The following is a 27,804-nucleotide window of genomic DNA, read 5'->3' as shown; positions in this document are numbered from 1 at the left end:
ACCCATGGGGAAACTGAGGCAGCGGGGTGGAGCAAGGTGGGATGGGACCCTCCAGCCCCACAAGTACCACGCCATCACCTCTGACTTGACCTGACTCCCCTTTCCTCCTCCCCATAGGCTTCCCAGGGGAGCGGGGCCGACCGTGGTGCCTTTTAGCAAGGCGGCTGAGTTCTCACGCCTGGGGGTGATCCCCGTCCCCATCCCACGGGTGCAAACACCAAGCAAGCCAACGCTGTGGCCAACGTCGAGCCAAGCTAAAACTGCACCTTTTCTAAGGGCACCGAAGACACAAGGGGGGGTCTGAGGCACCCACGGGTGAACACCCCGGCCCTGCTCGCACTCACTTACCTTTACACGTCTTCCTGTCGGGCTGGAGCATGAAGCCCATGGGGCAGCTGCAGTGCACGCCCGTGGCCGCGTCGTGACACTTGCTGTCGCAGCCCCCGTTGTTCACAGCACACGTCTCTGCACGGAGAGGGGAGAGAGTGGCCGGGGTGACGGACCGGTGTTTAAGAGTTGGGGGGGGGGGTCATGCCACCCAGATGTCCCCATGCCACCCAAACAAACATCCCCATGCCACCCAAACATCCCCATGCCACCCAGTTGTCCCCACACCACAGCCTGGGAGAGGCAGCAGGTGCAAACCTCCCTGCAGAGCCCACCAAAACCGCCCTTGGCTTTTCACACAGCCATTAACAAGGTCACAGAGCCCCCCAAATTAATAAACACCCCGGATACAGAGCATGAGGGCCAGGGAGGGTAAGGCATTAATGCTTGGCGATCACACAGCATCTTCTGCCTCTGCAGATGACCCAGCGCTTGTTGCCTTCCCATCGCACCCGGGTGCTGCTTCCCAGGGATTTCGGCGGTGAAATAAGGGCTCCTGTGATTCATCCCACGTTGCAGGCAACGCTAAGGCAGGAAAAAGCGCCCAGATTTCCCGGTTCCCCGTCCAAGCCCCTGCACAACCCTCCCACCTTCCAACAACCTGCTCTTACATACTGGGTATCTGCATTTAAGGCAGAGAGGGGAGTGGGGACAGCCCTGTCCCCTCGTTAGAGGATGCTTTATTAATTGCAGGCAGGCAGCAGAGCAGCACCCAGTCATCCCGGAGAGGACGGGGTCAGGGACACAGGCAGGGACGTGCAGGCAGAGCTGCTGCCTGTTGCGAAACAGCCAACACTCAGGGCGCTGGGAAAAGCGGAGGTGGTTCAACAGAGGCTCTACGCTCTGAAACGCATCGGCTTTTCAGCTGACAGAGGGAAAAGTGGCTCCATGGGATTAATCCCACCGTGCTCAGCCCGCACGCTGGCATCGGGGCTGCGTGTCCCCCAAAAACAGGGTCGCGTGGAGTCTAGCTTTGGCAGCTCCAATGAGGAGGAATTGAATTTCTAAGTGACAAAGTCACAGCACTTGCTGTGCAAAACACAGCCAGAGCCGGGTCTCGCCGGGGGTGCCCAGGCTGCGGCTCCCCAGGGATGTAGGTGCGCAGCCCCGGTCCCCTGGCGAGATGGCAGCGGGGGGGGGTCCCGTCCCCCTCGCTTCCACCACAGCCACCGGGCCACAAAGCCACCAGTGACCCCCCGCACCGCCGGTCCCTAACCATCACCCGCCGCTCGGGCACGCCGGCCGGTCCAGTGTCGCAGGCTAATTTGGGAGACGCTTTGTATAATTAGAACACACACACACAGAGGCAGGCAGCATCAGTGGAAAAAGAAGTCCAATTTAAAAAAAAAAAAGCTAATTATTTCAGTATTATCAAAGTCAGCTGTTGCTGGTAGGACTAGAAGGGACACTAATTTAAATGGAGCATTTTCAGCTTGACAGCTTCCCTGTGAGATCAATCCTCAATTTCGGTCCTAACCACCAGAACAATGGTTTGAAGTGCATTAAGTTGTTCACAAAGGATAATAAAATATTCCTTTCAAAAGGCTGGTTGCTTGGATAAATGAGGCATTTGGGCTTCAAGGAACCCAAGATGAAAATGCCTTGAAGAAATTCCTTGGAAAGAGCAAATCCCAGGTTCTCCCACTCTTTGCGAGCGCCGCATGGGGTGGGAATGACTGAACCATCCAACCATTTGCTGCAGGGCGAGGGAGCTGGGATCGCTCTGTGCTCGTCTTGCCGCTGCTATTTTTATGATGTCCCATAATAAGAGAACAAAAGGGACCATTTTATGAAATTAATAGCCAGCACAATTACAAAACCTAATGGCAAGGGAGGGATTTCTGCAGATATTATTCCTCCAGCCAGGTCCTCGCACCACATGCAGCCCGGCCACGCCGGGACCGTCCCCCTGCTTCCCGGTGACACTGGGCGAAGAGTGTGGTGTGGGTGACACCATGCCAAAGGGAAGGGAAACTTTCTGGAAGCCCGATGAATTATTTAATGCCAGCCTTTGTTTCAGCAGCTGATGCAGAAGCAGCCCAGGGAGGATTGATTTAACAGGGTTGCCGCCGAGATGAGACGATGGGCTCGGTGCGGGTGCTGCTTTTGGCGGGATCGGGGAGGCGGAGAAGCGGCTGCACCGGGGAGGACGGGGGTCTCTGGGGAGCGCGGTGCTCTGGGCATGCTTCACCATGCTCACAGCCTCCTCCGGCGCTTCGGCACCCATCTCCCCTCCCGGCCCCTTTGCACCTTCAGGAATTTCGGCTGAGAAGTAAAGCAAGCCTCACCCGGCATTCCATGCAGGATGCGGCCGCTGCCTGGGGCGTGCATGGGGTGGGAGCTGAGCCGGCATGGCTGGAACACCACTGAAAACCCTTTTGTAAAGAGGGGCACCATGTCCTAGGCTTGCAAAAAGCTTGGAGGGGGCTGCCGGGGTACCTGCGAGGCAGCCGAGGTGGGGTGGCGTGGGGCCAGGCACTGGAGCGGGGCCCCGGGAGAGCGGCATTGTTCGGCGGTGCCGGCAGCCCGGGGGCTGCTCCCAGCCTGGTGCGAGCCAGCGTGACTCACCCAACCACACAGGGCTTTGGCGAGGGCCTCCATCGCTCGGGGAGGGAGAAGACAAAGCAGCTTGCACACACACACACACACACACACACACACACACGCTTTCCCACCCTCCTCCATCCCAGCTCCAGTCTCGCTTCCCGACCACCGTGCCATGGAAATCCTCAGCCCGCTTGACACCCTTCACCGCGCCAGCCGTCACCGGGGTCCGACGGAGCCCCTGCCCGTGCCCCCGCAGCACCCTGCCCGCACACGCTCCGGCTTCGCCTCCACCTGCCGGGAAGCGGCAATCGCAGCAGGATTGCGATCCCACAAGCCTAAGGAGATAATTGCGCGGTAATCGGAGGGATTACAGCTGCGTTGGCTGGAGCACGGTGACGGCACGGAGCTGGGGTTCCCCCCTTCTCCCAGCCCTGTGGGAAAGCCTCTGCAGAGCCCCCCGAAAGCCGCGGTCGGTGCTCCCTGCCACTGGGGAGCTGTGCACCCACAGCTCCTCCTGGATGTGCCAGGAGTTTGCATGCACCCAGCACGTCCATGAACAAGATTCCCCACCGCAGACAAGTCACTGCACCTTCAGACTGCCTCGGTTTCCTTGTTGGCGGAGCAGAGGCATCGCCTTACCTTCGTGAAGGGCTTAGAGACCCGACGGGGGTTGCAAAGGAATCCTTGGGGAAGCAGCCGAGGTGCCCAGCCCAATAAAGGGTCATTGCAGCTCTGCAATTTGCTGCAGCTCTGGGCTAGGTGCACCTGAGCACGGTTAGCAGCTCTCCTGGGCCAAACCCTGGGACACCCTGAATGTCCCCGCACCCACAGAGGGGACTGTCCGTGAGCGGGTGGGCTGTGGGAAGGGGCAACTTTGGGAGCGCACAGCGCAGAGACGGGCACGAGCATCCCCCTCCCCATCACGCAGCCGCCGGCAGCCTCTCGGGCTTGCTTGGCGGCGGTGGGGGGGTGGATAACCATTGCCGCAGCCACTGGAAAGCAGATTATCACCCCCTGCACCGGGCTGGATCGACCAAAGCAACGCGAGAGCCCCCGCCTCATGCAAGCGCAGCCAGGGGAGGGTTTCTTTCTCTGTCCCCAAAAGCAAAGTCAGCCTGCAGCCCGAGGCCAGGCTTGCTCTGCAGGGTTTAAAAGCAGCAGCGGGGGACAAGGTTAGTGAGGCATGCGGTTAGCGCGACAGCTCAGCCCCCCGAGCCCGGTTATGATCTCGAGATGAGAGACCGTCTACGGTTAGACCCCTTTGTAGAGATAGAGAGAACAAAAATATTTACCATTAGAAAACGTCTCAAGGATAACGTGTTGCTGGAAGTGTCTCTCCCCTGTTTAACATTATAAAAAAGTGATTTAGAAACAGTGTCCAGCAAGGAGCTCTGTTGGTGTCACACGTCAATGGGTTTGACTCCGCTGCCTTTCCAGCCTGGTGGAAATTGTCCCTTTGGGTTTTTTCTCCCCCCCCACCTCCCAAAAGAGCCAAAACCCGAGGTTTGTGTCCAGTGCTATCAACTCCTCCATCACCCTGTCCAAAGCATCCCGTGTCCCGCAGCCTCTCCAATCCCCCTCCGGTTTCGTGCTCTGCGTTGGGCTGGCTGGAGCCCCATGCGAGAGGGAGGAAGCGCGTTACGAGGAGCGTTAGTGCAGCCCGTTAGTCTGGGGAATCGGGTCCTCGTCCTCGCCGGAGCAAAACCAGTGTGTGCTGGGGTGGGTTGCAATCCCCGAGAGGAGCTGTATGGATGCTGCACAGCCATGGTCTTCGGGAAGGTGACTGCGTCCCACTGGTGGCACTTGCACCACTTGGATTTAGCAGCCAAGCTGGTGGTGAGCCCAAATTTTGGGTGTCCTTGGGCTGCTCAGCCTCACCCGTGGGTCGGTGCACCTGGGTGCAGGGAGCCCTGGCAAGGCACGGCACAGCCCTGGGGTGCTGAGTACCTGACGGAGTGTGTGGGAGCCTGGGGGGGGGACAAATGGCCAAGAAGGGGCTGAGAGCAGCCTGGGCAAAGCCACAGATCCCAAAATCCATGTTAGAACACCCAGGGATCACTTTTGGGGATTGCGCCAGAAAATTAGCTTGAGCTTTGCCCTGCAAAGGAAACTCTGCCTGGCACCACCCATCCATGGCTGGGAGATGTCCCTTCTTCATCCCGGTCATTCTGGGAAGGGGACAAGGCACCCCAGCACGTCTTTTTGCTCCTGTGTGGGGACAGAGCCCCGTGGCAGTGCTGGACCAAAGCCGGAGAGCCCCCGGGTGAGCGTGGGGCTGGGGTGCTCAGGGCACGTGGAGCCCATCACCCACGGGACGGAGGGGAGACGAGTGCATCCCCGCTTAGTGAGAAACGACGCCGGGTCCGTGTGGAGGGGAGGACGGTGGAAGGGGAAAAGAGGGGAAACGCAGCCCCCGGCTGTGCCTGTGCTGTCCCCGGAGGCTGAGGGCAGGGATTCAGCAGATGGGACACGGGATGCCGAGGCTCTGCAGGGACCGTGTCCTCCTCGGGGAGGTCGATGTGTGCGGAGGAGCGTGCATGGCATGCCCACGGCCACCCGCCTCGCGTCCCCGTGTCCTGCTTTCCCCTTCCCAGAGCCCTCCTACGCCGCATTCCCTTTGCTCTGGTGTCCCCAGCATTGACCCGGCAGCGGGGTCCGGTGCGGCCCCTGCTCCCGGCACCGCTCCCGGCACTGCCGGCTTCACAAAGCTGGGGAGCATCACCGGTGCCACCGCAAACCGCCCGGGTGCGGGTCAGGAAATCGGCCATAAAACTTGAGCTGGTTTAGTTTCCTTCTCCATCTAATTGTATTTCCTCCCCATCCACCACCTCCCGCTCCGCCGGTGCTCGCCGTGAGCCGGGGGACAGCGACGGTCCTGCTGCACCCCAGATATCTGTTCGAGGGAGCTGCAGTGATGCCCTGGCTTGCAAATCTTCCCGGAAAGCCTAAATCTGCATCAACTGCCGCAGCCCGGTTTGCATCTCCCCGCGGGCGCTGCACCCTGGGCTGCTGGAGGGTGATTTTATGTGCTTTTCTTTTTTTTAAAAAAAAAAAAAGGCTGTTTTTTGAGCACAAATATAAATACATAAGGTCATCGGCCTCCCCTCCCGGCTCCCCCTCCCCCTCGAGCCTGCAGACATGTTGGGAGCCATTAGGGCTGGCCCCGCTTTGCTCAGAGGCATGTTATTCATTATCTGCATTTTTAAAAGCAGCAATAAAAAGCGGAAAAATGAAAAACACCGGCCGTGGCCTAATGAAACTGTCATTCAAAGAGGCTGATCGTGCTTCCTGCCGCGTGGTGTGATCTGAAGGGAACCTGGACCAGGGGCCTGTCCCGGCAGCCCATCAAACGCACCGCGTACAATTTCAAAGCCCATGGCCCGGGGAGCGAGTTTGCGTTTCCCCTTGCTGGAAACTTTATTCCCCTTGAAATGATGAAATATTTCAGAGGAAATGGGGAAGGGGCGGCGGAGGGAGCGCCGGGGATGGGGGAGGGCTGTTTGCTGAGCCCCAGCTGTAAAACAAGAAAGGGTGGTTATAAATATCTGAGCAGGTACCTCGGCCGTAAATCTGCCGGCCGGGCATCCCTGCGGGGCGGCTGCCGGCTCCCAGCGGCCGGAGCACAATCCCACAGTGTTCCCGCGGCAGGGCTGGGGGGCCGGGAATCCCCTGGGGGATGCGGGAGGCAGGCGGGCCCCTTCCTGCGGAGAGGGGGCTGCAGACCCGAAAGGGATGCGAAAGGCACGGCGGTGAGTTTTGGGCTGGTGCTGCTCCTAAAATCCTCCATCCTGGTGGTGTTTGATTTCCCCCAGGAAGGTGGGTGAGGGGAGAGCTCACGGGGATGTACCGGCTCTGGTTGGGGGATGCCTCCCCAGCAGGTACGGTGCACGGCATGGGGGTGGAAGGGGAGATTTTGGCCAAGGCCATGAGAATGAGCGATTTTGGAAACCCCCAAATCCCACCCTCACACCTGTGGTAGCTGGGGTCCGAGTGCTGAGACCCTCTGGCAAACGGACCCCTCTCGAGCATCCCCCAAATCACAGGATGCTTCGGAGAGCTGCTCTCCCACCCCCTGCACCCAGCAGGTCAGGACCATCATTTCGGTGCCAAACCTCCCCGAGACCTCGCACCAACACAGACATCACACGCGCAGGGACCTCCATCCAGGAGGAATGCACCAGCTGACGCATCCCCGGGTCCCAAAATCCCCGTCGGAGGAGCGCTCCCCACCCCGGGCACAGCAATAACCCCACGGGAAAGTCCTCAGCGGGTGGGATGGGATGCAGCGGCCGCAGGAGCAAATACGAGGACGGCGGGGACAAGGGGCTGAGAGTGCCTGCCAGCAGCCAGGAGGGACTGGGATTAATCCTGGAAGCGGGCTGGGTGACAGTGGTGACGTTAAGGTAGCAGGCAGCCAAGCTGACAGGCAGGAGGGCTTTGCTGGGGGCTCAGCCCCGAGCATCCCTCGAGCTGGCGGGGAGCAACCGAAGGTTCGGGGGGCTCCTCCACTGCTTTCCCTGAGGACAGAGCCGTCTTTGGAAAGCGCAGAGGGTTTTCTGTTCAGGCACAGCAGAGACATGAGGAGCTAAAAGCTCTCTCTTGCTTTCAATTCCTTTTCCTATTTTATTTTGCAATAAGAACTCAAATGTCTAGAGCAATTTGTGGACTTAATCACTCCCTGAATGTAACATTTTTTTAAATCAAATCAGCTGTTAAACGGCACAACCATATGAAACCAGTAAAGCTTCTATCTCTGTTTGATGTTTTACAATTTGAAAACACACACAGGAAAAGGACAATTCTGGGGGTGGTTGAGTTGTCAGGTTGTTGGGGTTTTGGGTTTTCTTTGCAAGACAATTGCTCCTGAGCCGAGGCCCCGATGCCAAGTCAGAACAGATCGCCGCGGTCAAATCTGTGCCCTCCATGTCCCTCCCAAATGCTGCCAGTGACAGTGACACTAACAATTTCTAGCGTGGGGACATCCTCACCCCTCTCTCCCCAGCAGAATGGAGGCAGGCACAGACCCCTGCCCGCACCCGGGCACAACCGACCCCTCAATCATCCCTGCAGCCACTTTCGCTCCCCATGGTTGAGCAGCGACGCATCCCTGCACCCCACAGGTACCCGCAGCATCCCTCACACACGCACCGAGTTTCTCTGATCTCAGCAAAAGGAAACGCCGCATCCCCAAAGCTTGAAAAAAAACCCCTTCATCAGGCCAAGAGCAAATTGCCTGGGGAGGAAGACAAGCCATCCCATACCCCGACCCACGTCCCCACGGCCAGGTGATGACTCACACCTACCTATGCACGTCACCCCGTCGGAGTGCAGCAAAAACTTGACGTGGCAGCCGCACTTGGGTCCCTGGTCGGTGTCGTCGCAGGTATGCTGGCAGCCCCCGTTCCCGTAGTTGCAGGTCACTGCGGGAGGCAAAGCACCGGCTGTCACTCGGAGCCCCAGCCCTTCTCTTCCCTGCCCAGCATCCCCAAGCGGTAGCATAAAGGCAGCTTGGAAAAACCTCGTCTGTACCCTCGGAGAGATCCCTCCCTCCTGGATAATTTCTAAAGCCCTTCGACTTTCCCTGCAGGATCTTGGCAGATGCAAACTGTTATGTGGTTTCTCACGTCTTCCCGTTTGCATATCTGCTAAGTGCCACCGGTGGAGCTGGAGCAAAGGGGACCGATGGGCTGGTTGCCCCTGACCCTGGATCTGGTGTTACAGGGAAGCGTGGGACTTTCCCGAGCTCTGGAATGACTCAGGTGCTCCTGGGAATCCCTGCCAGCCCTCCCCGGGGGGCGAGGCGTACTGTTCATTTAGCGTGGAGGGAAACTAGGCTCGTAGGATTAAAACTCCATTTCATCAGCAATTTTACACGTTTGCTGCAGACAGCAAATGAGAAACAAAATAAAAATAATTGCATAAACATGTACATATCTATTTAATAACCCTGGCAGTGCCAGTGAGATGCTGGCAGGAGATCAGACAGGCTGAGAGCACCACGACCCCCAGGGAAAGGATTCCTGCGCTCCTCCTGTGCCGATTGTGCTCTCCCTGTTCATCTCCCCTTGGGAAAGCAAAACGGTGGGACAGGGGATGCTGTGCCTCTGGGACCCCCTTTAGCTGCCATTTCACCCTGCTCAGTGTAAGGGCATGATGTCTCGTGGGGACATGGCAGAGCGGGATGCCAGAGGAAAATGAAGCCAGAGGGCTTCAGGCTCGATAAATCAACTAGTACCACGGGGGGTCAGGGCTTTGCAGCAGGGCCAGGAGGGGTCTGTACCACTGGGACAAGGTTAGGGATCCCCAGGAGGCCGTATCCCCGTCCCTGGAGCATTCCTTACGTTTGCAGTCGCGCTGGTTCTTGGTGAGCTCAAAGCCAGGGCGGCACTCGCAGGCGATGCCCCCCTTGGGGGTCTCCCGGCAGATGTGGGCACAGCCGTGGTTCTTGTTCATGCAGTTCATTCCTTCTAAAAGAGAGAAGGAAGCACAGAAAAGCTCCAAAAGCTTGCCGGCACTGGTCCGCGGCAGCAGAAGGATGTCTGGGGTGGGATGGGGATGGGGAGATGGGGGCAACGAGGGGAAAACCTTGCAAGCTAGGACCTTAGTGGGGACAGGATAACCCCATGCAGTGCCTTGCAGGGCAGCACCTCCTGGCACAGAGCGGGTCAGGAAGGTGGGCAAAGCCACCCTGAGCCTTGAACCTTTGATTCCCTTCCATTGCCTTGGGTGAGACCCCGCTCCCACACCTCGGGGCAAGCAGCGGGTATAGAAGCTGCTGCTACCCACCAGCCCTGCCTGGCATCGACGGGATGGAGTGATGCATCTCCTTTTTGGAAGATGAAGAGGATGGGGTGAGCATGTTTGTGATTACAGACCCCCGGGCGGGCAGTTGTGGCATTGTTCAGCCAAGCAAGGAAGGGTTTGGGGGGGCAGAGCCGTCTGCTGGTGGGGAGACCCGTGGAGCTGCTCCACCGGGATGAGCCCCGGGGGCATGCCCGTAAGCTACGGGATGCATTGACAGCTTGGGAAGGATTCACATGCTGGCTGCCTCTGGGAAATGAGGGTTTGGGGAGCTGCTGGTTCCCATTATCAGAGCTGCTGTTTCACCCTCGCTGACCTGTCCACAGCCCCCTCTCGCCCCAGCCTCTTCTGGGGCATGGGGACAGTCAGCTGCAGAAAGCCAGGTTCAGTGGATGCCGAACGGGGCATCGACAGGAGTTTATGAGACTTTTAACAAAACCCACAGCAAGCTGGGGATGGCCCTCCGGGAGATACAACCGCCTGTCCAGGGCCTTTTTCTGGCAGAGGGAGGGGGTCTGCTCCTTTCCAGGCACCCAGTGCTGAGCCCACCATGGGGTAAGCAGTGCCAGCATCAGGATGGAGGACTGGGCAGAGCTGCAAGCCTGTGGGGTGCCAAGAGCCTGGGCCAGAAGGGCAAGGGAAGATCCTTATGGGGTCAGGGCACCTTGAAGGAGGATGATGAAATGCACCAAGCATGCACAGAAAGGGTTAAAAACCACAGGCTGGAGCCTGTGGGTGTCCCAGGTAGCTCCTCATCACCTGCCCAGCAGATCCCACCTGGCTTGGCTCCAGGACAGGGCGATCATCTGTAATTGCAGTGGCAGTCGAGCCCTCTGTAATTAGAGCCTCCCGTCTCCAACCACACCAGCCCTTCCTTCCCTGGCCTCCATGCTGGGAACCCCCAACTTGTGGGGAGCCCCACTCCATCCCCCCAGCACCCTCCAGCCTGTCCCAGGGCCAGGAAGGTGCTGTGAACCCCTGCGCTCCATCCAGCCCTGCCCTGGGACCCCCTGGGACATGCAATGCCCCAGGGACGCCGGGGACAGCCAAGCGCTCCCAGCCTCTCTGCTGAAGAGCGGCTTTTCTCTCCTCCTCCTTTTTATTGCTGCTCTTTACTACCTGGCAGCATCTCCACCACGTCCCAGGTACCACGGCAGACACAGAGACCTCTGAGGCTGACCCTGCCCTGCTGCACCGCTGCTCCCCTGGAGATGCCACCTTCCAGAGAAGCCAGATCCCGACAGCCAGCAGTCTGCAGGGATCCCCCGGCACGTCCCAGCAGAGACACAAGCTCTGGTGTCCGTGTGCCCTGGCTCCCATCCAGCCCGGGATGGCCGCACACTGTTTTCCTAAGACTCCCCAGATGATTCCACCTGGGCACGGCACCCTCCTCCGCTGCATCACACCAGGACACAGCAATCCCTCCGTGCCTACAGCCACCGCCCGGGAAGGGATGCACCCCCTTTAATCCGTCCTCTCCTTGCAGCATCGTCATCTGCTCTTGCACCAGCGCAAGGACCCTGCTCGCTCCTTTTGCTTTCAGTGGCTCCGCTGTCATTGTCGGGCTGAGCGCGACAGGGTTTAAAGGCACCGATACACAGCAAGCCCCAACCCTTGGCCTCTCCTTACTGGGAGGGACTGGCTGGTGTGAGGGAGAGGGTTGTGGTGCTGCAGGAGGAAGGTCCTGGGATCCATCTCCCAGCAGCATTTCATCCCCTCTGCATCAGGAGGGAGAGAGGAAAGCAAGAGGGAGATTGAGAAACAGAGAAAGAGCAGAGGAAAAGGAGAAAGCCTCCTGCGAGGGTAGGAGAAGAGAGACAAGGAGCTGGCAAGGACCCCAGAAGGAAGGAAGCAGTCGTAACATTGAGGTTTAGCTCTCTAATACTGAATGCTTCTGCCTTGGCAGTGCCCAAGGAGCCAGAAGTAAAGTCAGAACAGGCTTTAACATTGGACCCCAAGTGGCCTCAGCTCTCCATTTTTTCCAGGCTCATAGCCCGGGGACCAGCTGCAACCCTCCCAGCAGCCGCTCCTGAGCCTGAGCTCAGGGACCACGTAGCAGCTACGAGATCAGTCTCGGGGTGCAGAAGCAACACAGACCTCCCCAGACCAACAACATTGCAGACGTTCAGCTCAAAAAATCAGCTCAAAAACCAGCACCTGCATCCCTGTCCCCAGCGGAGGCCACCCACTGCGTCACTGGCACGAAGGAGCAGCCAGCTCGTCCCTCCCGGACACACAGGGAATGGGGACATGGGAGATGCCACCGTGGCCACTGAGCTGTCCTGGGCTGGGCGAGATCCCCCAGGGAGCTGGAGGGACCGATGCAGCTGGGAAGGGGGAAGGAAGAAAGCAAAAACACTCAGCTGGCTTTGCCAAGCAGCAGAGATAAAAATCAGCAGAGATGCAAAAATCTCTCATTTCCTCTTATTTTGGCTAAGAGATTGCTCCAGACGGCAGCAATTTAGAGCTGATATCGAGACTAAGGGCTCGGTGCTTTGCAAGACCTGGGAGGAGATGAGTCTCGCAGGGTGGTGTGAGGATCTCTGGGTACCTTTTATTTAATAAAACGCTCTGGATATAGGATTAACGTCCTCCATTTGGTATTATTGTGCTTGATAAAGGGCCCTGCGAGGATTTTGTTATGGAGATGTTTATTAGCCCCGCAGCATCCTCTCCCAGTGTGCTCATAATAAATTTGCTTTTAAATTTGCAGCACTGAGAAGGGTCATGAACCAGCACCAGCACCCAAAGCCAGGCACCCAAAGTGCAGGGATGGTCAGGGATGATGGGGGACAGACCTGCCTGATAAATGCAGGGGATGGAGGGTGCCCCGTGGCGAGGAGATGCTCTGCACTAACCTTCGGGGCGCTGGATGCAGGTGTGCTGGTTGTCGCTGAGGAAGAAGCCCTCCCGGCAGAAGCACTCGTAGCTGCCCATCATGTTGACGCAGGTCTGCTGGCAGCCGCCGTTGCCCTCCGAGCACTCGTCCAGGTCTGCAAAGTGAAGGTGGCAGGGGGTGAGCGTGGCACGGTGGCACACTGAGGGGATGGGGAACCGGGTGTGACAGATTTGCTACATAGCAAATCAGTTCTGCTTTACATCCGTGATCCCTCAGCTAGAAGAAACGGGGATGCTTTAGGGCTGCGGGGGATGAAGGCAAAACGTGTCAAGGGGTGGGTTGCAGAGACCATGCAGCTTCCCTGGCTGACGGGCAAAAAAGGTCTCATTGTACAGATGGGAGCACCAAACCACAGAGAAAGGGATTTTCCTTGACCTGGGACCCCCAAGCAAGCTGTGACCCCTTTCCCCAAAGCACCCGGGATGCTCAGCCGGGATGCCGGTTGCAGCCGCCCCCTGCTCCCAGCCCCTCCAAGCCTGTCGCCGGCTGGGGATGCCTGCACTTCATTAGGGGAAGCTGGGAAACCTTAGCCCAGAGCGGGGATAATTACTTGTAAGGAGACTCAAATCCCCGGCAGCTCTGCTGCCCTTGTGCCTGTTTTGGTTTAACAAACCAAGACTGGAAGGGGCTCAAGATGTGCACCCATGGCAGCAGCAATGCCCTCGCCCCGGGCTGCTCCTGCTCCATCCCTGCAAACCCCTTGTTTAAAGAGGAGCCCATTGCTCTCTCCAGAGGGTTTTTGGGGACAGTGGTCCAAGTTGAACCCACTGGTGCCCCAAGGTGCCAGAGCAACCGGGATGCTGGGCTCGGGCAGAGAGGCAAACGTCTGCCGTGGCCACCCCTGCCCCCTCCGCCCGCGGTCCCGGGGCCGGGGACGGCGTCGGGCTGGGGAGCGAGGGGCCCCGTGCCAAAGAAAACCTCCCGTGAACTCGAGCGTTGCAGAGCCGGCAGCCGAGGGGAAAGCTGAGCCCCGCCAGCATCAGCCACCGGAGACACCGGAATAGCGTCTCGGTGACGGCACGCGCGGGGGGGGGGGTCCCAGCCCCGGCCCCCCCCCGGCGCTGCCCTCCTCCCCGAGCGGCACGGCACGTGCCGAAACCCCTTGCTTTTGGGCAAAGAGATGGATGGACGGATGGATGCCCGAGCAGCGTGGGTGCCTTGTCCCAGCTTCGGGCAAGCCCTGGGAGATGCTGCAACCCCAGGGGATGCTGAAGCCCCGAGGGATGCTCGGAAATCAAGGCAGGGGCTGCAGCTCCAACTGGAAACTGCTGCAGGAGCAGAGCCAGGAGCACCCCACAAACCCGCTACCTTGGAAAGGAGATGTTGAAAACATCATCTCTCACCCGGGTGCCCGTGGGGCAGGCTAGAGCTGACAGCTGGGCTGCAGCCAGACACAAAAGGGACGTCCTCTATGATGGCAGGAGGCTTGCAGCTTCCTCCAAGGCTCATCCCAGCCAAGCTATGTCCTGCAGATGCCAATAACTCTCCTCAAATCCCCCCGCTTATAACAAGGGCTTAATGTCTTGCGACTTCTCCTTCAAGCTCCGCACAAAAATGAGGAGGCAGCCGTTCAAACCCAATGGCTGAAATGAGACTCTGCCGCTCTAATACCTGTTTTATTAAATACAACGGAGATGGGCAGAAGCCAGCAGGGCCCATGTCAGGACGGGGGCTCGAATTCCTGTCCTGGTTCAAAAGGTTGCTTGGGGTGGGTGATGGGGGGGGCCGCTGGGCTCCAGTGGCTCGACCACTGCCCATGGCACCAGCAAAGCCTGGGCATGACCCTCCACTTTGTTCTGCTTCTCTTTCTTTTGGCTAAAAGGGGATGCTTGCAGGCTGGGCAAAGCACAGTCAGGATGGGGAGGGAAGGAGGATGGGAAAAACCCACTGGGGTTCATCCCTGCTGCCCCCCAAAAGAAGCCGCTAAGCAAACCCAGCTGGAACACAGAGGGTCTCAACATCCTCATCTGTAAAATGGGTTCCAGGGGATAAACCTGCACCATCCCTACAGCAAAGCAACACGGCCGAGATGCCCCACTGGGACGAGCCGAGGAAGGGCTCAAGGGGGGAGCCGGGGCTGCCCCCACCCAGGTCCCCCCTCACCCGGCTGCTCCCCAGCCACCTCCATCCCCTCCCGTCCAACTCTGTAAACACATGACGTCTGCGGCTTGCCGAGCCCGGCTTTCCTTTCTTCTCCTTGGGCTCATCCTCCCCCGGGAGAGGAAGGCAGAGCCGCCCGCCCGCGCCTCCTCCCAGCTGTGTAAATCTCCCCCCTCCCCAAGGAGGCTGCAAAGATCCCGGTGATGGTGGTTAATGCAAAGCGTATGTGTCCATAATCCCTTCCCCCTCCTCCTCCTCCCAGTGATGAGCTCATTAATGACCTCTCTGCAGACACTAATTAGAAAATAGCATGAGCTCCAGGCGGAGGGAAGGCGGGCGGCCCCGTGCCCCAGTGATCCCACCCGCGGGTGCTGCGGGAGGAAGCGGGTGCCGGGGAGCGGGAAGCCCGGCCAGCCCCGGGGCTCTGCCGGGAGCTTTGGCTTTGCCGCAGCCGGATGGAGTTTGGGGCGGTGGGAAGTGGCGGGGAGGATGCACGGCCGCTCCGTAGGCAGATGCCGGGTTTGTCTTGGCCCGGGGATTATTTACCCAGTCCCTTTGCTGGTTCCCATCCCCACCATATTTGCTATTAACTCATCTATTTTGGCAGGTGCAGGGCTGACCTCAAGCACGAGCGGAGCGAGCGGCAGGGCCCGGGTGAGCCCCGCCGGCTGGTCCTGCCTTCGGCAGCGGAGCAGAGCTGCCGGTCCGGCCGCTCGCCGCAGCAGGATGCGGCCGTGGGGAGGCTGTGACTCACGCCCAGCATCCCCAAACCCAACCCTCCCAGTCTTGCCTTACCCCAGCATCTCCCAGTCTATGGATGGACTCATGGAACAAGTTTTCCTCCCAGCACGGGGCATCCTGCCCCGGCATCACCCCCGTGCAATGGGGAGCAATCCTGCCCCCGGGCAAGCCATCGTGGTATGCGACATATGCGCAGCCGGCTTGCTGCCCTGGGAGTGCCACCATGGTCCCCCGGCTCTGCAAGGGGTCTGGGGGGGTCAGAACTCAGGAGGTGCCCGGTAAAGAAAGCCAGCAGGCTGGTCCCAAGGTGTCGAGTGGCTGCAACACACCGGCATCCCACCCCAGTGCGTGCCGGCGGCCCGTCCCTCACCTAAGCAGTTGTGGCCGTCGTGTGCCAGGCGGAAGCCGTCGTAGCAGGTACAGCGGTAGTTGCCGGGGATGTTGACGCACTCGTGGACGCAGCCCGCATTGTCTTCCCGCTCGCACTCGTCGACGTCTGCGGAGAGAGGAGGGCAGGAGAGCTGTGGGGCTGCCCTGGCTGAGGACGGCCAGCTCGCTGCAGGGGTGCTGCTCCCCATCTCCAGCGTGTTTGCGACCTGGCTGATATTGTGCCCTGGGCTCTCTGCTGTCTCTGCTTATTCCAGCAGGTCCCCAGCTCCATTATTACCTACAGCATCCCTCCACACCCTGCAAAAACATCCCCATCCTCCCCAGTCTAGGCCCTGGACTTCCAGCTAACCCGCTGTCTTAAAGCCTCGGCACAGCGCCGTGCGCTGGGAATCACACGGGATTTCCCCACAGTGGTGGGCAGAGCAGCCTGTCTCCATGGCGAAGCCTTGCTGTGCCTGGAGCGCGCTTTAATCCCTCTGCTATTTGTACTCAGCCCATCCCAAGCCTGGACCCGCTCCGAGCAGAGCCGGGAATTTTTCCCCTGCCCCATTCCTGCTTTCCTGCTGCTGCTCCTCCAAGGAGCCCGTTTTCTTTCACTCAGCTGCATATACCTATATCTATATTTACATTTACATCTATATCTATATCTACATCTACATCTATATCTGTATCATCGATATTTCTATATCTTATTTTTAAGACACTCATTTTTTAGCTGCTAACCCAGTTCTGCAGCCTCTGGGTTGGAAAACCTTCAGGAAAAAAAACCCAGCTTTGCTTAAAACAAGCCCCAGGTGATCCTCCTGGGCCTGGGCAGCCCCAGCCTTGCAAACATGGCTCTTTGCAGAGCAGGGGAGGGAGCATGACGGCTGCCACCGCCACCAGCAAGGACGGTCACATTCCTCTCCGTCCCCATGCACTGCAGTGTCAACAGGCCAGGAGTTTGGGGCAGAAAAGGGGCAGAAAAGGTTTGCAACGGGCTGGGGTAAACAAGCAGCCTTTTTGCAAGGGCAGGGGACGTTGCCGATGAGCCACCGCCTGCCTTCGACCTGCCAGGGCTGTCACTCGTCAGAGGGGCTCTGGCTCCGGTGCCGGTGGCGTGCCCCTACCTTTGCAGTGCTTCCCGTCGCCGGTGTAGCCGGACTTGCAGATGCACTTGTAGGACTTGGGGGTGTTCTGGCAGATGGCATCGATGTGGCAGTTGTCGGTGCCCTCCACGCACTCGTCGACATCTGCAAGGGGAGAGGCGGGGGGAGCGATGGGGAGAGCCGGGGGGAGCTCTCCCCCATCTCCCCACGGGAGCCATCGCTTGAGGCGATGAAACCAAGCAGCCCTCCGGCTTTTCAACCAGCCCATGAAGCAGAAAGGCTCGAGGGAACAACGCTGCTGCTTTGCTCCTTAGTGGCTTTGCCGCACCCAGCCCTGACGCAACGGCTGATGGGCTCGCTGTGGGACACGGTGAGCCGCTGGGTCCAATCCCGAACAGCACTACCTGTGTCCCCGCTCTCGTACAAGCCGCCCTGAGACTCCCCGACCCTTTCACGTGTCTGATGATAGGAAACACCGCTCAGGCGCCCCTAGTCCAGGCTGGAGCCAGCCCAGGCAGAGGTGAAAGTCTCTGTCTCCAATTAGCTGTTTCCTGAGCCAACCAGTCACCCAAATAATCGTCATCGCTTTCTATTCTTAGGCGCTGAGGAATGTGCACGAATTAGCAGGGACCGCACGAAATAAACCTGGGAGCTGGGAGCAGGAAGCAGGAGGGAGAACTGGGAAAAACACCAAGGCTTCCTCGGGGACACAGCCAAAATCCGCAGACCCCCCATCCCCCCTTTGCCCCTCAACCCACTTATCCGGGATGCAGTGCCGTGGTACCCGGGGCATCACATCCAGAGCACCGGACACCAGTGATGGCCTCAAGCGGCGATGCCCAAGGGTTTGCCATGGCAGGAGGCTGCAGGAGCGGAGGTTTTAATGGTATTTGGGAAACAGAGAAGCCTTGAGCGCATGGGGTGGAGGTTTGCGAGCAAGAGGCTGCTCACCTGGCTGCTCTCTGCCTTCTCTGGGCAGGCAGTAAGGGAGACGTGGTGCCCCGGAGCGGGCACAGCCCCCTCTCTGGCTGTCAATGCCTGGCGGTGGAGTAAGGCAGCTGGGTACCCCCACAGGGGAGTCGGGGGCTGAGCATCGCCCGCGGCCCCTCGGGTACGGGCAGGGCTCCCAGAGCACGCTGGGCTCCCCACTCCGATTCCACGGGCACGTGGGGAGCGCCAGTGCTGCTCCCGGGGGGGTGGTTCGCCTCCACCGCCTCCCACGGGGAATGAGGAGGGTCTCACCAGGGAAGGGGGATCTGAGGGTCCCTCCAGCTTCCCTGTACCCCATAAAGAGGAGCCTGAGGCTGCCTTTAAAAAGCTGCTTTTCAGCAACCTCAAGAACAGAAGTGCTCCAGAATGTCTCCAAAGACATGAAACATCCCTGCAAGCCGCGGGCGGGCAGGCAGCCCCGCCAGCCCCACCGGGACGGGGGCCACGGCCGCGGGAGCGCCGGCCCGAGCCCTCTCCCGGCCACCCCGGTGGTTTTTTGCCGGGAGATGTGAGTCACCCGGCCGGGGGGAGGAGAGCTTTGCCTTTGCACCAGGGAGGCGGCACGTGCCTGCGCATTGTATAAATATTTACAGCCCGCATTCATATTTGTTATTTGACATTAGCCATGGCCCGCGGCCACCACGGCCTCCCTTGGGCCATTAATCACCGGCTGGAGGCTGACCCACCACGGCGGGGACGACGGAGGGATTGCACGGGAGACCTGCACCCCGCTGCTGGCCAGCACAGTCGCCTCCGGCACCCACGGCACCGGCCACCGTGCCGCCACGCCGCGACCACCCCAGCACCCGACGGCATCCCCGGGGAGAGGCTCGCAGCCTGGCCCGTGCCAGGGGTCCCGCGGGGGCTCAGGGGGGCCGGCGTCCCTTCGGGGAGCTGAGCGTGGCTCGGGTTCCGTTCCTCCCCAGCCAAACTTCACATGTGGCAGCAAACCCCATCCCTACCCCGGGGCACGGCCGCTCCACCACACCCCTGACCCACCTGCAAAGGCCCCATCCTACAAACCAAAAAGCACGTGCGAATAATCACCGGTGGAAAAAAAACCTGCAAAAGCCACAGGAGTGCAGAGCTCGCTCCTTCCCAGCCACGTTTTCAGGCTTAAAGAGCCTTTCGGCAGAGGAGGAAGCGCCTCCATCGCTGGCGAGCGCCGTTTGGCATCACAGCGACGTCGCCTCCGGCTCCAGCATCCCTCGCCGGGGCTCTCGGGTGGGTGGCGGGAGGGATGCGGCACTGGAGCGGGGGGACACGTGGGGGACGTCGAGCACGCGCTGCTTCGCAGGCAGCGGTGGGTGCGGGGACTTGACAGCAACGAAGCCGGTGCTGAACCAAAGATCTACTGAATTTACAAATCCTGGTCCTGGCCCTGCATGGTTCGGAGCCCTCACTCGGCTCTTCCCCCTCCAACTTATAAATCACATCGCGACGCTTCGAGTCGACGGTCTCAAGGTGAGAGCTGCTGGGTCCCAGCACCCTGGGCACCCACCCTGACATACAGGTGGGAACCAGCACCCAAACAGTGCAGACCATCCATCAGCCCCTATCTCCTTCCCCTAAAAACATCCAAAATGTGAAGGTTCTATCAGACATCACATCATTGACATTTTCCCAGCCTTTTGCCAGAAATCTCACTTTTTGGGGGGGCTTATTTTCTATTTCTTTTTCCTCCTGCGCCCTCAAACTCAAGACAATGAACAACGTCTGTGCGGCACTGAACACAATGCTGTGCCTTTCCCACTTGCACATGAAAACTTTTTTTTCTCTATCTTTTTTTTTCCATTCTGTAACTTCAAAACTTCTCTAACTTTGGAAAGATTACACAGCAGCAAAAGTACAAAAGAAAACATTATAAATTTGCCACTCTGTAATTTTTCCAAAGCTGGAGACATTCTGAAAGGTTACAGGATTATAAAAAAAAGGAAAAAAAAGGGGAAAAAAATGTGTGTGTGTGTGGGAAGAGTGAATAAATACCCTCCTCGGCACCCCAGGAGCCATCCTAAGATTGGCAAAGATCCTAATTTCAGAATGCTGAAATTTTGGCTCCTAAGAAGTATCCTTCAGAAATGATGTAGTGAATGAAAAAAAAAAAACCTCTGAAAAACTAAATTTTTGCATTTTTGTCAACGCAAGCAGCATTTTCCCACGAAAGGGAAGGTTTGCTGTTGGGACAGCCCGCTTTTCCTGCAATGAGAATTTTCTCCATCCAAAAACATGCCCGCGGCTGCGCTGCAGGTGCTCCCAGCCGCCGCCAAGGCGCGAGGGATTTCATTTTCAAGCCAAGCAAAGAGAAGATTTTAAAAAAAAAAAATCCTTATTGATGTTCCCGTCCCTATTTGCTCTTGCAAAATCCTTGCTGGAGTGCGCCCTGCTCGCTCCCCTGCTCGGGGGGATCTTTTGAATTCCAGGTCCCAAACCCAGGTGGGTTTTTGCGGGGGGATTGCCAGTCAGGACCCCCTGCAGACCTGCACGAATAATTAAAGATGCCCTTTTTCACCCAAAGCTGCCTGAAACGGGCCCAAACCGGACGGCGCAGATGGGCGCATCGTGCCCCAAATCCTCAGAACCAGGGGATTTTGCATCAGGCGGGGAATTTAATTTTGATGAAGATGCCAAGTCCCATCGGGGACCCAAGGTCTCACCCATGTCCGGCGGCCCCCGCTCCCCGCCCAGCCCCACCTCCCCATCCCACCACACTTTGGGGCTAATTAGGGCCCGTCAAAGGGCAAGAGCATCCTCGGCATCGCCGCCACGCCATGCCGGGGGGTTTGCGGCGAAGGGCAGGAGGCTGCGGCACTCACCCCGCGCCTCGGGCGATGTTTTTTATTCCGTTGTGGGTGGGATTTTCCAGCGCTGGCTGTTGGGCCCCGTTCCGCTCCAGCTGCAGCTTTATTCTCCATTTCAAAGGCAGCGGAGGCAGACAGTTTCAACGCCACTGCCATTTCGAGCGTGCCAAAAGCGGGGGGACCGCCAACCCCCCGGGACCGGCATGCACCCACCGGGGAGGTGAAGGGCTTTGACCGAGGCCGGCGGGGGAGGCGGTGGCGGAGCCCACAGGCACCCGGGTCCCATGCTTGCACCCTGCCCTGCGGCGTCACGCCGCCGGCGATATGCGACAGCGAGTGGGGGAATAAAGCAACAGCTCGTATATTTTTAGAGCCTGGATTGAGGCTCTTTCCTCACTTCCTTATTTTGTTTAAAAAAAAATAATAGGTGATAAAAGATGGTTTTATCCATAGGCTCAAAGTCTCAATAAAGTTGAGGAGGGGGCCGAGACAGGGCAGCAAAAACCCACCAGAAAACTCCTAAACAAACAAAACCACCATCCTTTTTCTCTCTTCTGCAAGCGCTTCAGCTTTTTCTTTCAAATTAATTTTATTCTTTATTTTTATATAGGCATATATATTAACAGCCTGTCTGTATAGGGATGTGTGTGTAGCTGTTGGCAGGCACATGGAGTTTCCACTCGGCCTTAATGCCAAATTAAAGCTTTATAACTTCAGTAGCTCTTTTTACCAGGGTATTAATAACCACCTCAGACACTGTGGTGCAGTTTATTAATCATTTGTTCAACCAGGGAGCTCACGAGGGCGACTCGTGCTGCACCGTGGCAGGATGGGCACGGGGCACGACCGCGGGCAGTGACATCCCGCCGGGAGGGGATGAGGGCCGGGGGCTGGCGAGAGGGGCGGAAGGTGTTCTGCGGGGTGGCTTTTTGCAAATTGGCCAAAGATGCATCATCCGAGCTCGAGATCCTAACTCAGGTGCTCGGCGTCGGCTTATTGCCGTGCTGGGGATGCCGTGCCGGGGATGCCGCGCCAGCGGGTACCCGCTCTCGGGTCGGGTCAGAGGGGATGTCTGCATCTCTGCATCCCACTGCAGGAGCCCAAAGCCCCACACGTCCACCCAGCTCTCCCAAAAGCAGGTGGGACCCGGTAGCTGCAGCCACAGCACTTGGCCCTGCTGAATGATGGAGCACGTATGAAGGACGAGGAACCAGAAGTTGCAGCCAGGACCTGGGGGTGTTCCCAGCGTGGTGACCCCATCGCCCCATGCCCAGACCCTGCTCTGCACGCCTCACCCCGGGTTTTGCTTCTCTAAAGCTGGCAGCACCCCAAAAGGGGCTTTTTTTCCCCCCATCGACGCTTCCCACTCCTGTGAGCGTAGAGCCAGGTTGAGCTCCCCATCCCCTGCACCAGCCCTGGTCATCCTGATGGATCCCACATCCACCACCAGATTCATCATCCCCTGGGTTGGAAACGCTCCCTCCATCCCCATCCCACCTCCTTGTGCCAACCCCGGTCGCTTCGGCTCAATTCGGCCGCGATTTCTCCAAGGAGGGTTTAATACTCCACGTCAACGGTGTGTTCATCTCCCCAGGGAATTGTCATTGCTGTTGTTGTTCCTTTGGCTTATCAGGCCAACCAAGCCTTGCCTTAAAAAAAAGTGTTTGGTTTTGGCTTCGGGAGCAACAATCACAAGAGCTCCAGTGGGGAAGACGGCCTCGCCGAAACGCGGCCGGCCGGGCTTCCTCCAGCGCCGCAAGACAGAGCAAACTTTATTTGCCATCCCAGGCTTCTCCTAAAGCCTCTCAGGGGACTTATAATTTTGAAAGTGAAGGTTAAGGTTATTCATGCATATTTTTTTCCTAAATGGATTACTCCAGTGTGACCGTCTGCAAAGGAAAAATCTATATAAAAATAAAATAAAAAAAAAAAACCAACTCCTGAGCAGTTTGGAGACAGCAATACATCTCCACACTGGAAGACTCGAGGTGTCTGAATATTTATACTCCTGTTGGCAGTTACAAAAAAACTCTTCTTCCCTCCATCCTACCCCCCCCTCCCCTTTTTAATCTCGGTACAGGCATGTTAGACGCCCTCAGTCAAAGATCTCCTTTGAACTGCTGTATGTTGAAATGTTTACAGTTTTACATTTCATATTTCAGAGGGGTGGAGGGGACAGGCACAACAGTCGCACACTGTGAATGCATGAGAGGGAGGAAAGCAGAGGCCAAGGGGGAGGAGGTTCAGCGGAGATGGGAGGGGAATCAAACAGCATCTCCACGCTGCAATTGGAAAATTTTAGACTCCTAAAAAAAATTATAAAAAAATAAAAAAATAATCCCTGGCGGCGTAGGCTCTGCAGGTGCATCCCCATCGAACCCAGCCCCTCGCGCAGGATGTGGCTCCGTCCCTGGGCGGCCGCACGGCACCGGCCAAAAGGGCTGGTTTTACCCACAGGTGACCATCGAGCTGGGCTGGGGCTGTGGGCCCACTCAGGACCGCACGCTGGGTGGGCGGCCAGGGCTATGGGAGTGCCAGGGGCTGCAAACTTGGGTGCTGGGGTCCCCCAGGGAGATGCTGCATCTCCCTCCCAGCCCCGTTCCCCCGGCACCATCCGAGGGGATGTGCAATTCGGTTGCAGGAAAAAGTGGCGAATCCAGGGAAAAGTGGCAAATCCTGCGACACGGCTCCCATTATGGGGGTGCTGCCAGAGGAACGTGGCAAGGCTGGATCTGGGTGTTGACGGGTACAAGAGGAGGGTGCAAATCTGCCAGCCCCTGGGCTCCATCCTCCCCAGGGCACAGGAGGGACCGATGCCAGCTGACGATGGGCAAGGGCACTGCTCCGCTGAGAGTGGGAGCTCAGGACAGTCTCTTCTGCCTGGCAGGCTGTGAGATGAGGTGATGGATGACAGGATGGGACTAGGGGTGGCATTACCTGTCCAAAAAAACAGGGGAGCTGTGGGTACGGCAGCAGCTTGGGGCTGTTCGGGCAGCTTGGCGTGGGGACCGGGGGGAGACTTCATCCCAGCTGAGTGCGTGCTGGGACCCTCCCCAGGGTTATTTGGATTTATATTGTCAGTTCTCCTCTTGAAAGCTTTCCTAGCCCTAAACTGACCCAATAAACCCTGCAGACAGCCAGGTCCTCTGGCAGACACCCTCCAGGCCTGGTGGACAGCTCTGTAAATCCTTCCTTCCCTACAGACTAAACTTTCCGGGGTAATTCAGTGGGAGAAATGACCCTGCGAGCCCTACCCATGGCGCGATGTTATCACAGCAAAACAAGCCCATCCGATGGGAGAGTAGCTGTCCCCAGCCTGTGACAGTCACCTGGCAAGGGTGGCTGTCCCCTGAAAGGGCAAAGGCTTCGGTGAGGGCGGAGGGGTGATGTGTACCCCATCCTTGGGCCATCACCCCGCAGATGCAGGGGATGCCTGATGCTTTTCGGAAGTATCCTACTAAAACATGCCCCAGGCGCACAGGTTGGCTTCGAAGGGCTCAACGACGCTTGTGTGTGCAGCAAAACAGGCTGTAGCGGGTTCCTAGGAAAAGCACAAGTTTTATCTGCCGTCGGTGATGCCGGGTCCGAGAGTTCAGCCGCATCCAAAAAGGACCATGTCCACACCTGCCCAGAGCCCTCGCATCCCCACGGACACCATCCTTCACCCCTCTGCGGTCACTTCCCCCTCCCCAGCCCGCAGAACCCCCCAGCAACAGCTTGGGGGATTAAATCTCCACCGCAAACCCCCCGGCTGCAGAGCGGCCGGACCCCCTGGATCTGCTCGGTGCCTTCGCCGGGGGCCAGGAGGAGCCAGCTCCATCCCGGGTGTACGGCGGGCGATTTACCCCGGCGCAGGATTGAGCTCACCTCTCTCCACCCCCACTCCACCCCTCTACTTCCCCGAAGGGATCTGTCAAGTCTCTGCACGATGGAATTTTACTTTGCTATTTTAATGCAATTCTGGCTCAGGCTTAAATGGAACTGGAAACCAAAAGGCCTTAATAAATAAATATTATGATAAGAAATGAAAGCAATGCATACACTCAAGATAATTTGAGGGGGGATAAAAACCTAAGCATTCCTTTCTAAGCCTAAATCATAAAGCTTTACGTGAAGCTGGATGCCTTCTTACCAAACCTTTGCCCTGGAAAATCTCCTCTGTGCTTGCCCAGACTGCCCTCCTGAAAAGTCGCCTATTGTTTTAAAAACACTTTAAGCCAGATAAGACAATAGCCTTGAAATTCTTTCTAACTTTGTCGGTGACAGTGCTCGGGGCGACCATGTGCGTGGCTGAAATATGCCTATTACTAATGCCTACAAGAGATCTTTAATTATATCCTGCGCTCCTATATTTCATTCACACTCTATTTAATCTCGCTGTACGCATAAACAGGCAGCTACTACAATAGCAAGAGCCAAAGCTGGTTTTGATAAATCTTACATACTGTTAAGCGCTATGGAAAAAAAAAAAAAAAGAAAACCCAACAGATTGTATAGATAGTGGTGAATTAAGGAGAAAAAACCCCTTCGAGACAGCCAACAGGATCATGCACATAGGGCTGTGTGTGTTTGTGTGTGCGCGCGCACTCCTGCGCGTGTGTGTAGAGAAAAATCTGAGCTAAATATAGAGGTGCTATAGAAAACCTAAGGTATAGATAGACCATACATAAAGCTACATGTGTACGTTTGTGAAGGAGAACCTCTGGCTCAATACGGGAGTGGTGAAACAGAAAAGCCTGAAGTTGATAACGACGGGACATACCTCTCTTTTCTAGAGATAGGGAAAGAGCTCCAGTATTTTTCAGGCTTTGCTGTGTTCAGCTACCCGAAGTTTTGTGCAGCCCACACCCCTATAGCACAACATTTGAGATTCAACCCCCGCCTATGTAAAACACACAAACGCAGATACAACCTCCCAGCATTACAGATACCCGCTCCGTCGTCCCTTCCCTCCAACCCAGCCCGAAACAAGCCCTCCTCGCCCGCACTGCCGTGGGTATTATCCCCATCTCACAGACACTGCAACCCCAAAACCAGAAAAGCACCCCAAGCCCCTACAAACAGCAACATTTTCCCTGTGATGGGTGCAGACTTGCTCGCACCCCCTCGTTTTCTGCCTCTGCACCCCCTGCCTTGAGATAAAGAGTCCGAACCAAAAATAATAAAGTGTAAGAAATGCAACTCATTGAAGAGTTTACAAAAAACCAACCCCAATCAAAGGCAGCAGGCAAGAATATCTGCAAGCAACATTTAAAATCCCCTCCACTATTTTTTGTTATAGCTGCTAATTTCTCCAGCCTGCATATAAAATCCCAGATCTAAAGAGGAGGTCCGGCTGCCTAATACACACATCAAACAGCAAACCTTCGAGCTGGGAAGATTTTTCTCTTACCTTGACTGGCTTTATTTGCCAGCGTGTTTCCAGAGTGGAGGAGAAAGAAAAGGATGGAAAATCCAGCAATCTGCAAAGCTCCCATTGCAATCCCAGTCTGCATGGAGGAGTGGGGGCAAGAAGGGGGGATTTCTAGTGCTTTAAAGGAAACAAGAGGCTGAGCATGCGAAGGGAAATCAAGAGGAGGAAGGGGCTCTCTTCTTGCCGTGTGTGAGACAGAGGGAGGGAAGGGAACTGAACTGATGGAAAAAGCTGCTCTGGGTTCAGTTTGGGGCTCTTGGTGTTGCTAAAGAGGAGAGAGTGAGGGAAGGAGACCCAGGGCAGTTGGAGGAAAGTGGACTCTATCGCCCTCTCTCTGGCGGCTGCTCTGATCCCTTCTCCTTCTCCTTCTTTTTTTTTTTTTTTTTTTTTTTTTTTTTTCCTTAAATAATCCCAGCCAATTCCAGTTTTGCAAGAGAGCAGCAGCAGCAGGAGCAGCAGCGCTGGAGGGGGGAAGCAGGCGCCTTGCCCTGGTGCTGGGGACCTGAGAAAGGGGAGTGGAAAGGAGAGCCCCATCCAAGCAACGCCCTTTTTCTCCCAGCCTTTCTTTCTTTCTATTTGGCTTTGGTTACTCCTTCCCGGCTCCCCCCCTCGCACCCCCAAGGCTGGGCTTTGCCTGCAGGAATTTACAGTCTGCGCTGGAGGAGAAGGGCCAGTAGCCATGGAGACTGCTTCCCTGGGAGCAGGGAGGTCAGGCGGAGACCATGGGCGATCAATGCATCAATGCAAAGCCCCCCGCAACCCCCAGACCCACCCTGCACCTCGCAGCCCCTCGGCCAGCCGAGGGCTTGGGGTGGTGGCAAGGGGAGGGGGGGAGCAGGGGGAGGCGTATGGCATGGGAAAAGGCAATGGGTGGAAAAGAAAAGGGGAAGGAAAAGTATACATATATAGCTAAGGAAAAAAAAAAAAAAAGAGTTTGCAGATGGCACGACCTGGCTGGGCTCGGCGGCTGCAGGAGCGTCTTGGGGTGCTGGGCCCATGGAAAGCAGGACTGGAGAGCAGCTCTGCTGTTTGCAAGGGAGAGGTGGGGAGAGGGGGACTGGAAATAAGGGTGGAGGGGGGGGAAAAAAAGACCTTTCTGAAATATTCTGGGGTTTTTTGTTTGCTTGCGGGAGCCTCTTGCAGCCTGGCCCAATGCAGCCGGCAGCCCAGGGGTGCAGGGGGACCCTCTGCTACACCCTGTGACTGTCCCTGCATTGGCACCATCTCTCTTGCAGGCTGTTTCTGCTCCCTGAGTCAGGAGAGGCATTGCCAGCCAGGAAATTGCAGCAGGAGAAAAGGCTGGGAGCCAGGATTAGGGCCAGGAGGAAGATGTGCAGTCATCCCACCTGTCCAGGGATGTGGGGTCCCACAGCCTCAATGGTCACCCTCCCCACAGGATCATCCTGCCCACGGGGTCCTCCCAGCCCACCGTGCTGCCCCTGCAGCCTCTTGTATCCCCTTTTGTCCTATTAACCCCTAAAGATACAATAAAGGGGGCTGGAGGTGATGTCCAGCTAAGGCAAGGCACCTGCTGCCATCACGCTGCGGGGAGGAGGGGAGGGACCGCAGTTGGACAGGAGGGTGCTGAGGAGTCCATGGGTCTAGTTATGCTTTCCCTACAAAAACACATAATCCTTGGGCTGCCTTCAT

General features: G+C 57.4%; 1 protein-coding gene across 4 annotated transcripts in view; it reads right to left on the bottom strand.

Annotated features, from left to right (window-relative positions):
- The window catches only part of SCUBE3 (signal peptide, CUB domain and EGF like domain containing 3), a 39,052-nt gene extending 12,559 nt beyond the window's left edge, over positions 1-26,493 (bottom strand). For 3 of the 4 annotated variants that reach the window (XR_003921268.1, XM_029999484.2, XM_041119669.1), the window contains exons 1-8: positions 26,134-26,493; positions 16,975-17,097; positions 15,846-15,971; positions 12,594-12,728; positions 9,276-9,401; positions 8,238-8,354; positions 4,227-4,274; positions 349-465 (exon numbers count right to left, since the gene is read on the bottom strand). Coding sequence is in view for 3 of the 4 variants with exons in the window: in XM_029999484.2 (XP_029855344.1) it covers positions 349-465; positions 4,227-4,274; positions 8,238-8,354; positions 9,276-9,401; positions 12,594-12,728; positions 15,846-15,971; positions 16,975-17,097; positions 26,134-26,236 (895 nt within the window). In the remaining variant the exon portion in view is untranslated. The remainder of the gene's footprint in view (positions 1-348; positions 466-4,226; positions 4,275-8,237; positions 8,355-9,275; positions 9,402-12,593; positions 12,729-15,845; positions 15,972-16,974; positions 17,098-26,133) is intronic. The other variant, XM_041119670.1, reaches the window with a different exon arrangement.
- Between the last annotated feature and the right edge of the window lie 1,311 nt (positions 26,494-27,804).

Source organism: Aquila chrysaetos, chromosome 24 (assembly GCF_900496995.4).
Source record: "Aquila chrysaetos chrysaetos chromosome 24, bAquChr1.4, whole genome shotgun sequence".
Classification (NCBI taxonomy): Eukaryota; Metazoa; Chordata; class Aves; order Accipitriformes; family Accipitridae; genus Aquila; species Aquila chrysaetos.
The sequence above is the reverse complement of the archived record's forward strand: the minus strand, read 5'-3'. Positions and strand labels throughout refer to the sequence as shown.